The following is an 11432-nucleotide window of genomic DNA, read 5'->3' as shown; positions in this document are numbered from 1 at the left end:
TTTAATTTTGCGCTACGTAGGATTTTTGTAGTGTAACTTTATATCGTCTTTAATGTAATTAATGTACTTATAAGTGGGATGTGGGATACAAACAATGTTTCGGGAGTTAAAACTATTATACATTATTCTTTAATGTTGTAATGTGATGATTTTTTTATTTAATATTTTTTTAAAAAACCTCTAGTTATCTTACTGATCTACTCCTCGATCATCGATCGATCAATACGATTTTGTATGAAATACGATCTAAAGATTGTCAATCTATACAGAATAAAATAATTTGTATGGTAAAAACGGGCAGTGCTTAACTTAAACAAAAAACAAGGTTCATAAGCCTTTTGGTGTCAAGGGAAAATGCACTAGCTGCAACATTAAATAATTTAAATAAAAACAATTTGTAACGTCATTAGCACTATATTTTATACTTAAGTATTATAAAAATATCCAGATCAGCTTGAAAACAATAGCAACAATCAGCATTATGATAGGCAGCGGCACGGGCACCTTGCCGCCATTCTTGACAGTTTGTACCTCCGCCACACCAGAGACAACACCTTTCTTCAATGGAGCGGTCAGACCGGCCATCTTGGGTTTGTCTATGGGCTCCCCCATCATAGAGAATTTCGTAGCACTCGTAATTTTCACAGTCAACATCTTTCCCATATATTTTTCTTCCTTAGGCACTAGGACTTGCTCATAATATTCGTTGTGGGCCACGAAATAGTTTTTATCGTGTGATATATCGGTGACGAGTACTTCCTGTATCTCGCCCACTTTGTGGCCATACGGTTCGTATGAACGGAATAGCTCGGATAGCTTCTTTGTGCGTTTCTTTACTTCTTGTGTTGGGACCTGTGGGAGAGACAAATAACGTTTAATTACAAAGATATCAGTTTTTATGAAATAGGTATGTGAAAAAGTCTCCGAATCACCTGCCGGTAAGCAATCGGTGCTTCCCATGGATATTCGAAATAGACGAAGATTTACAATTGTGTTGCCGGCTCTTTGGGAGTTAGACTTAGAGATTTAAGCATCGGGGATTTGGTTTGGAGGGATATTGCACCTCCGGCTACCTAACTTACACGACAAAACACAACGCAAACGTTACCTAACGCCGGTTTTCTGTTTGTATTACACAGGTCGAACCGGAGTCATCAACCGGTATCATATTCTTCTTAATACCTACCTACCTACCAAATTCTAGTGTGGATTACACCCATAAAAATAAATGATCATCATACTTACTTTAGTCATCTTAGCCGCGGGTGTGCCAGGTCTAGCGAAGAACTGGTTGATGAACAGGGAAGGGAACCGGTACTTGTCACAGAGCTTCATCGTGTCCTCGAAGTCTTCCTCCGTCTCGCCAGGGAACCCACAGATTATGTCTGTCGCTATTGTAATACCGGGCACTCTGAAATTAATGATATTCTGAGTTCAATACAGATTAATATCGACCTTATTAACATTCACATTCGGGCTGTTTTTCAATGCTCATAGTTTACTTGTGACGACAATCCGTCGCTAAATCGTACTTTCATTAATACATTTTCAACCTTATTCCAAAACATTAAGATTCAAAATCTATTACAGGCATTCGTATGCAAAATTTTTGTCAATTTTGAAAATTTAACAGGTTAACGTAATAACATTATATATACTCTGTTACACTGAGCGTCACTCACTTTTCTCTAAGGAAGTCGACAACCTTCTCGAAGTCAGCTCGCGTGTACTCCCGCTTCATGTCGGACAGTACCTGGTCGCTGCCTGACTGGACTGGGACGTGGAGGAACCTGGAACACAACATCTATTAGGCCACTACACATTAAAAAAATACAACACAGGCCAAGTCTACCGTAAAATAATTATGTGTGGGTGAACTGAGGGACCACACCGGGAATTCGCGAAATGAAAGTTCTAGGATTTAGTAGTAGACCTAAAACAATTGTAGAACGAATCTGGGAATTTGTAAACAAATATATTAAAAACTACAACCCATAAAGTGTGGTCCCTCAGTTCTCAAAGACGATCAGCCAGATCTCGGAAAGTATCTTATAAAAGAAGGTTTTGTGAATACAGACATTTAGTAAATAATTTGTAAAGATATCTATTAAATAACAGACCACAAAGCATTAAAGATAAAAAAAGTATAGCAACTGAACTGTGGTCCCTCAGTCCACATAACAAAGATAAATATTTTAGTGAATATTACTGAATAAAACCGTTATTATTCTACATAAAGTTTTAGTAAAAGTCTTAAAACATATTGTAAAAAGAAATGGATCTTAAATATCGAAGCATTTCGAAGATAGCGATGATTAAAAGTGGTCCCTCAATCCTCTCCTCCACTGACATTTAGACACTGCTAGCTGCTAGACGAGAGGAATATCAGAAAGTCTAGTGTACTTAACATTAAGTAATAGTTTTCTACTAAATAATAGGTATATAACATTTTGTATTTCTTACCTCTAAGCTGAGAAAATATTAATTTTTTAATCCTATGAAAATAGGTAGACCAGTGTGACCACAAAATCAAACAAAGTGTAGACAGTACTATTATATAATATAAATATATCATTATTAGAAACGAAAACAAGGTTGTACGGTTAATTTAATCATACCTAATCAAAAGAGACATTGCGTTTTTACCCTTAAATTTAAATTTTATTGAAATATTTTGCATAGGTATTTTAGAAGAAACAGGAACTGTACCACTTGTGATCACCAATTTAGTTACAATTACGAGCTTTCGAAAATAATTTCATTCGATTTGAATGGCACTGATAAAAATTCCGATTGTCCAAAGTGCAGAAATCCTTCATGGGTTTTTAACCGACTTCAAAAAAAGGAGGAGGTTCTCAATTCGACCGTATTTTTTTTTTTTTTTTTATGTATGTTAATCGATATCTCCGGCAGTTATAGACCGATTTGAGAAATTCTTTTTGTATTTGAAAGAGTACGATGTCCGTGTGGTCCCATGTAATTTTTTTTAAAGTCTGACCATAAATGTGGAAGATAATCCAGGGAACTCCTCAAAAATGAACAGAATGTGCTCTGCGTTTGAGTTTAAGTGATGTATATTAGCTAATCTTTCTCAGTAACCATAATATTCAGGACAGATAGTAGCATATCTGGTATAGAATGAGGGGTAGCTTGATGTGCTGTCTGATTTACATGTGTATGTAGGTACCTAATCTGTTTGTGTTTGACAAATGCATATCTCTGGCAGTTATAGTCCGATTTCAGAAATTATTTTTGTGTTTGAAAGAGTACGATGGCAGTGTGGTTCCATATAATTGTTTTTAAAGTCTGACCATAAATGTGGAAGATAATCCAGGGAACTCCTTAAAAATGAGCAGAATGAGCTCTGCGTTTACGTTGAAGTGATGCATACTAGCTTATCTTTCTCAGTAACCATAAAATTCAGGACAGATAGTAGCATATCTGGTATAGAATGATGGGTAGCTTGATGTGCTGTCTGAGTTACATGACTGTAAACCTATGTGGGTATCTAATCTGTTTGTGTGTTTTACAACTGACTATGTATGTAGCTTTTGAACTGTTAGCTGTCGGCTCAGCAGATCATAAGTTAGGGTATCAGGTTAATATACATTTGAAAGTAATGTAATTATGCGTCAATATGGATAGATATTAATATTATTCATTTAAACGGCGCTGTCTCATATGAGCAGCGCGTTTAATAGGTCGACCCATACTCAAATAAGTTATTCACTAAAAATCAAGAAATAAAAAACAATTTTAACAAAAAAAAACCGACTTCAAAAAATAAATATTCCAAAACAAATTAATATGCACTAAAAAGTAAAAGAAATAATTGCGTATTTTTCAACAACTTAATAGATCAACTAACTTTACTAACTCATCACACACATTATAATGTAAGTAGGTACAATTATTGTTATTTTTGGAGTCGGTGTCAGCCTAGGAAACGCCAACAACTAGCACGGCACGGGCGGAGTGGTGGTTAAGTACCTACTTACAACTGGTGTAAAACTGTAATGTTTTGTTGTGATAATAGGTAAATAACAAACCCATCTTAGTTGGCTGACACCGACTCCAGAAGTAACAATAATTGTACCTACTTACATTATAATGTGTGTGATGAGTTAGTAAAGTTAGTTGATCTATTAAGTTGTTGAAAAATACGCAATTATTTCTTTTACTTTTTAGTGCATATTAATTTGTTTTGGAATATTTATTTTTTGAAGTCGGTTTTTTTTTGTTAAAATTGTTTTTGTGTTAAATGTTATAATAAACTACCAACTACCATAATGAATCTGAACGAGAAAAAATTTAAATCTTGTATAAAGCGTGAACTGTGTAAACAGGCATATTATAAACTGTCAGATTATATCTATACTAATATTATAAAGCTAAAGAGTTTGTTTGTTTGAACGCGCTAATCTCCAGAACTACTGGTCCGATTTGAATAATTCTTTTTGTGTTGGATAATGCATCTAATGAGGAAGCCTATGGGCTATATAACATCACGATACGATCAGTATAAGCCGAGCAAAGCCGGGTAAAACCGCGCGGAAGTAGCTAGTTGAGGATAAAAATGCGTGGCAGCATGTTGGTCCGGCTCCACTGGACACTCGCTCACACTAGACAATGCTCAAATACGATCACTAGTTACACGTTAACTTAAAGTATTAATTTATTCCAATGCAGTCTAGTGATCCTGTGGCATCAAGCAGATATTTTTTTATTTGAAAGATTAAATTATATATTATTATTATTTGTATAGAAGCATTATTTCAAAATTGTAAGTGTACATATGTGGGCACTATGTTTGAAATAACCCGCTATTTTATTTTCTTTACAAATTGGTTTTATTGTCCCGTTAGTTTTGACGTATTGTAGTTACTTCCTACATATATATACAATAGATAAATAGTGTATCAGAAAAATTGTAAAAAAATTCTTTTTTTAAAGAGTAACGATGGATTTTCTTGCTCGTTCTTCTCCATTCGAAGCTACACTTTGGAACGAGCGCCTAGCTTCACTGACAGACAGACTGACGGACAATTCAATTTGACGTTTCAAAAGTGCCTTATTTAGGATTAATTGAAATAAATGCTTTGACTTTGACTTTGAGTAAGGTGGTAGACAAGATAGTTTATTATTATAAGAGACTACTTGCGTAAGCCGTGTTTGTGACCACCCCACCAATAGATTATAATACATAAGAAATGCCACTCACTTGTAAACTCTAGGATGGTGCATGATCTTGGCGACTTCAGCGAGGTGTTCCAGTATGTAGGGCGGGTTGGTCATACCCAGCCGCAGGCGACACCCCTCGGGGATCACCTCCACCAGCTTCCATAGCAACTCGGGTAGAGATGTGCCGATGTCGCGGCCGTATGTGCCTAGAACATTATGAAATGAAATTCACCTTTCAAATTGGTTGGTTGATTACTCTTGATTTCATACATATAGTTTGCATAGGAGTTTCGTTGATCCCTCTCTTAGTGCTTTCCTAGTGTGGGGTTTTTAAAAAGGGAAATAAATAAGTCTTTTATTTTTTTTTATGACTATAATTTTAGCTGATTTGATTGAGTGTTGTATTTTACTTAATTATTCTTAAACATATGTATTGGAAAATCATTACTAATTTAACTCAAAACCTTAAAACATAATAAACTCACCAGTATCCTCACTAGTCAACCATATCTCACAAACTCCCTCAGTGAATGACTGTCTGGCCCTCTCAACAATCTCCTCGGGAGGGTAGCTGCCCAGCTCTCCTCTTGCATGCTTAGTCTTACAATATGTGCACTGGTTCAAACACCCTGTGTTTATGGAAATGATCTCTATCAATGGATTCTTGCGCACTTTTGGAAGAAGGAGGGATGCACCACCTGCTTTTCTACCATCGCTAGTCTTTTTCTGACCAAACAGACGGACTGTGTGACCTGAAAACAATTGAAAAAAGAAATTATGACTAATATACACAAAAGACTATGGTTATAGAAAATTATTCTTTCATTCATGAGTTATAATGATGATTGATGCTGGAATTCAAAGTACTTATACATTTTTGAACTTGAATGATAGGTAGTGTATAACTTCTATACCCAACCTACCTAGCATTAAACTAAACCACTTAATTCTTCTTTTGAATATAGTATTAACTTATCAAGTACAGTAGAATCTGGTTATAACGACTGCCAAGGGACCGGTGACATTACGTCGTACTAACCGGAAGTCGTATTAAACGAACAGAAAAAAAGTGTGTTTTTTATAAAACAGATATTACAGTTAAATGCCCGTTTAGGTGATGAGCAGATAAAAAGAAACTTATTTTAATCAAAATACTTATTTATTAAATATTAAAATTATGTAAGGATGTGTAATGTACCTACATACATAATATACCGCTTTCTTATATGTAAGTATAAGTCTATTCTAACAACTTTACATTTAATGCAAAATGTCTGTAATTTTTGTTTGTTTTCTGATTTTATTTGTATAGTGGGAAGTACGAACTGCATTATATAAACGAGACATATGACTTTTTATCGTGTCACCTTAAAATTTTGTGTGTACAAACACATTTAGCACTTCTGCTGCTTTTATAGCTTCAGCTTCCAATCAGAGGCGTCGCGCGAGGCGATAGCTATTCCTTTATTTCATTATTTTCTATGAATTATTTGTAAACACGGCAACGCTTGTCGTTGTAACCGGACAATTATGTGTGAAATTCGGTCGTTAAAAGCGGATGGTCGTTGTAAGCGGAGTCGTAATAAACGAATGTGCAAGTAAATAATTATGCAAGTTTATACTAAAACCAAACGAATGCCCAAACTTTCGTCGCTAAAAACGGTTGGTTGCTATATGCGAAGTCGTACTAAACGGACTACACTGTAGTTTGATATATAAGAAAGTGAATTCAATAATATTCTTAATATACACACAATCAAACATACCTTTAAGTGTTTCCTCAACAATTTCAACGATCCTGTCAATCTGCTGCACCCCGACCACACTGAGCCCCGTCAAGTAGTTGGCTCGGGGAGCTCCCTGCGGCACACAGCCTGCCACCACCACATGTATACCTCTACTCTGGCCCAGCTCTATCTCATTTCTGGAATAAATAAATAGGTATTTTGTTGAATATAAAGATTATTTACAAAGACATGTACATTGTTTTATATTGAATCTGTGGTGAAATTGTTTGAAAAATATAGTTTATGTTTCAATATCGAACAGTTTGTATATTGTTAATAATTGACAGTAATATTATAGCACAGAAATATCATTGATTAATATTTTCAAAACTAAACAAGTTAGCCATTATTTTCTGATTACTTTAAGAACTAGAAATTCAGGAATCATTATCTTCCTTATTCTATAATACTAACTTGAAATGATCTTCAGATGGGCTCTTGACAGTGCAGGAGTTGAGCAGCCACAGCTGTGCAGCAAACTTGTCCTCAGTCAACTTGTAGCCATTGGCGGCCAGCAAGCCGGCCATGTACTCCGAGTCCGAGTTGTTGTGCGCACATCCCCATGTCTTCACGTAGATTGTCTGCGTACCTAGAAAGTAGTTACATGATACAGAATAACATCAACCCGATTAAAAAGTAAATTTTATCTTTATGGATAAAATATGTACAAAAACTTGCCCTCATTCGATAGGCTACAGCTATACACACAGTATTCATCAGATATTTAAACAGTTGCACTTATAACACGTACGGAATGTAGTAAAATAAACAATATTTGAGGTTATACCTGGTACGACACTCTCCAAAATAACCTTTTCAGCGGGCTCAGAATCATTCTTATTGTCACGTTTTCTTGACCGGACGTTCACACTTTTCCTGCTGGCGTATCTTTCTTTCGGTGTAATGTCCTGCGAAGATATTAAATCTTCTATATCGTCAATAATTTCATCACATACACCTGGCATATTGGAGATTTGTTTTGACAGAGAGTTGACGTTTCAAACGTCACTTCAAGGGGAATTTCCCCACAGATTGCATATTTTTTACGTTTCTTTACATGAAGCTATTAATATTATATTACAAACCTTGTTATTATTTATATCAATAAAACAAAACGACAATAAATGTTTATTACAACTGCAGAAAAATAACTAAATAAAAAGAAAAAACAATCATCCGAACATAGTACCTCCTACTTTTTGAAGTTAGGCTTATTAAGGAAATGTGCAATTTCAGAATTTTCAGAAACCCAAAACTGTAATCGAACAACGTACATACGTAACCGGTACACATGCATGACTAGAAATAAATGCGAATCGGTTGGACAATATGTATAACATCACGGAGACCGGATTATGTCAAGTGTCCAGGTGTACATACATACTCTGTACTATAGGTAGCTACTCCCCTCTTACATATCAGTACACCAACAGGACTAACTAGTTTACTAAAGGTTAAAATAAGTAGAATATAAACATCAATTTTATATTGGTATTGCCTACTGCCAATTAGACCATGTTCTTTTATTTTGTTAGTTTTTATTTACTTATATAAAATCCATACGTCTATATGTCTATTATTACTGTAATACAATACGTACAAAACTGCAACGACTGAAATTGTATTATAGTTATGTTAAATTGCTATGATATTGATAACAGGCGCTCAATTTATAATGTTTATGAACTTAAAATCTTATGTAGCCAAAATAAGCACGAGTATCTAGAATACAATTAATGAAGACTGCTCAATTGGCACAGTGACTGTCCAACTGATTTCTGCACCTGCATAACGTGGTACGGGTTCGAAGCCGGCACGGAGTATTCTCTGTATATTCCACAAATTATATTAGTCTCTGTGTGGTCATCATACTCCAAGATTTATGAGAACAATAAAAAAGTTATAAGTACTTACTACAAAACATCATTATCATACCTACAATAGAACAAGTTATTCACACTTTTGTTTTATTGCGTATCTAGTGTTTATGAGCACATTCATTAGCTTGCCAAATTGTTAACTACTTACTGCGCGAGAATACCAAAATAATAAAGCCGTGGTACCTACCTCATTAATCACTGCTTCTAATTGATGTCTTTATACATTATTAAACTTAAGTAACTTGCCAAAAATAGGTAGGGCAGTACTTATTGAGATCTTATAGAAATCTAATTTCAATGAAACCCCAATAAAAATCTACACTTCCGATTAATAATAGCACATTATTATAGCCATGTTAACATTAAATAGAGTCGTTATTAGCGATTATAGTTCTTACTGCAAACCAATACGGGTTAAAATCAGTTGTAATAAATGCGAATGTAAGCATTACAATAGTGACAATAGGTCGTAGACGCAGCAGCTGCTGGCGTAATGGCGGTAACTGAGCTACCTGGCCGATTTGGCGCCATTTGTCAGGCAACCGCATTTAATTCATCATAATAATTCAAATAGCTGTGATCATTGTGATCATTTGCAAACCATTGCAGCAGTATTTTTAGTAAATACTTAATTACGTACTTTCTTTTCTATTCTCACATTCAAATTACTGAGATACAGCATAAATCTTCTGTAACTAGGTAGCTACCTTCACTATACAATTTTCGCGGTGATTTATTTTTATAACGCACATGCAACTAGCATGGAGTGCCTATAAAGATAATAATATAATTACTTTTGCATTTTATTGCCGTTTTAATGTGCTGATTAGATCATGGTTACGGTGTATGAATATGAATGTATCGCGAACAAAAAAGATTTTAACCGTTACGAGGAAATTTACAATCTCTTGGTTGTTTTAGAATTTTAGATATTAATTTGCATTTTTTGTAATTGCTACGATACTTTTGGATGAATTAAGAACCCCTTTCGAAGTTTGATGCAGCGAAGCGGATAAAAAAGTTCACCTTTCTCTGTGGTGCAGCGCGCGCTCGGGGCCCGCGCCTGTGGCTGTCAGTAAGCCAGAAGCGCGCGCGCGGCCGTGGCGGCAAGTAGTTCGTGTGTCTGACAGCTGCGCGGTGTGTGCAAATATTGAGTGAAACTGATCGTGTTTGTGTGCCGGACTATTTGTATTGTTTGTGGGACGACGAATTAATTTTAATATCTGATAGGTAAGTGTTTAAACTTGATTATTATATTAGTTTATTTTTGAAATGTTTAGTTAAATATCTTTCCTTTTATTCGTAAGTAAATAAAACTTTCGCTAAGTTTTGAAATTGGTATTAAATACTTAAATCTGATGTAATAAAAAGATTGCAAAAATACAATGTGTTTTGTCATTTGAATGGTAAACTTGAGATGTTACTTTACAACATTTACTTACCGAATTTATTACACAACATTAAAACAATTATCTAATACCTATATTTCTTAAATAAGTATAAATTCTATCTCAAGCAAGGAATGTAAACAAAAACAATTAGGTATCTGATACCCAAGTGGTGTAAGAGGGTAGTTTTAAAAAACGCGCTTACGTTTCATTTTACAAATTGGGTTGGACTTGCATTCCAAACTTCTTCGTCAAATCCTACTTGAAACACGGCACTTGGGTATAGTGTTACGAGAGGTTTATGGGATAATTAATCATTAAGTAAACCCTTTATTTTTAATTTCGTTACCTAATTATGAAATAGCTTATTGTATCCTGTACGAACATTTAATCTCATCCATGCAAAGAATAATTTAAATAAGAAAAGTAAACCCAGAACATTATCAATACTCTTTTGAACATTTTGGAACCGAACCCCGTGCCATGATCCTCCATGAATTTGCGCAAACAGCGAACATCGACCGCACCAAACGTAAATCATTTATTTTTAATTGCAATCTTTACTTCCCACGCACAGAACAAATAAGAAATACAAACATCATGTATAAGAAAACAAAAAGATTTACCAGTCATTATGTAGTTACTTATTTAACTTAACATCAAGTGTTAATGCCCTTTTAAACGCACACAAACATAGATTAACTTAGTTTATAATCTATGCAACTGACTTTGTAAATGCTCCTAGATGCTAGCACATCAAGTACCTACCTATCCCAAAACTCGTTAATAGATTTACGACTTTAATTACAAATACATTAGATTGAATATCTATTGCAGAACTATAGAAATTAATCTATGTAAATTCGTACGAGTATCCTCGAATACGGCCTCCTTCCAAATTCGAAAAACATTCGAATTTTAAAACGTCTGCCGAAAAAGAAATTGAATGTCAATAAAAATGCAATAAATGACAATGGGTAATGGAAATCGGTGGAATTGATGACGTAGTTTGGGTAGGGCTGCCACGCATTCCCGGTTCCAAGTATTTATTTATTCATTACTGTTTATTTTTTATATCAATCGCGTTGCGTGAACCACTTCACTTCGCAATGATAACTTAAGATTTAGATTAAAAGTGTGTTTAGATAAGACTTTGTAGAAATAACTTAGTAATTGCACAATATGTAAGTGTTAAC

At 34.7% G+C, this 11432-nt stretch overlaps 2 protein-coding genes across 4 annotated transcripts in view; one reads left to right on the top strand and one right to left on the bottom strand.

Moving 5' to 3' along the window:
• The window catches only part of LOC118272459 (protein trapped in endoderm-1), a 68650-nt gene that overhangs the window by 2762 nt on the left and 54456 nt on the right, over positions 1–11432 (top strand). For 2 of the 3 annotated variants that reach the window (XM_035588990.2, XM_035588988.2), the window contains exon 1: positions 9911–10078. The exons of the other annotated variant lie outside the window; for it this stretch is intronic. The gene's annotated coding sequence lies outside the window, so the exon portion shown is untranslated. Of the gene's footprint in view, positions 1–9910; positions 10079–11432 lie in introns of those variants that run through there. 3 annotated transcript variants of the gene reach the window in all.
• LOC118272315 (threonylcarbamoyladenosine tRNA methylthiotransferase) lies at positions 395–7968 on the bottom strand. The gene is made up of 8 exons (XM_035588701.2): positions 7756–7968; positions 7383–7557; positions 6948–7105; positions 5667–5933; positions 5222–5387; positions 1683–1790; positions 1246–1411; positions 395–852 (listed from the first exon to the last, which is right to left on the bottom strand). The coding sequence occupies exons 1-8, from the start codon at positions 7931–7933 to the stop codon at positions 433–435; spliced, it is 1638 nt and encodes a 545-aa protein (XP_035444594.1). The 5' UTR covers positions 7934–7968; the 3' UTR covers positions 395–432.

The sequence above is a fragment of the Spodoptera frugiperda genome, chromosome 4 (assembly GCF_023101765.2).
Source record: "Spodoptera frugiperda isolate SF20-4 chromosome 4, AGI-APGP_CSIRO_Sfru_2.0, whole genome shotgun sequence".
In the NCBI taxonomy this organism is placed as follows: Eukaryota; Metazoa; Arthropoda; class Insecta; order Lepidoptera; family Noctuidae; genus Spodoptera; species Spodoptera frugiperda.
This window is presented reverse-complemented; position numbering and strand designations above follow the sequence as displayed.

What these genes read in the sequence shown, in the direction of transcription:
- LOC118272315 (XM_035588701.2), bottom strand. Translation starts at nt 7,933, where the DNA reads ATGCCAGGTGTATGTGATGAAATTATTGACGATATAGAAGATTTAATA. An exon ending in CACCATCCTAGAGTTTACAA is followed by an intron (nt 1,791 to 5,221) that starts GTGAGTGGCATT and finishes GTTGTGTTCCAG; the next exon opens with GTTCCTCCACGTCCCAGTCC. An exon ending in GTCGACTTCCTTAGAGAAAA is followed by an intron (nt 1,412 to 1,682) that starts GTGAGTGACGCT and finishes CATTAATTTCAG; the next exon opens with AGTGCCCGGTATTACAATAG.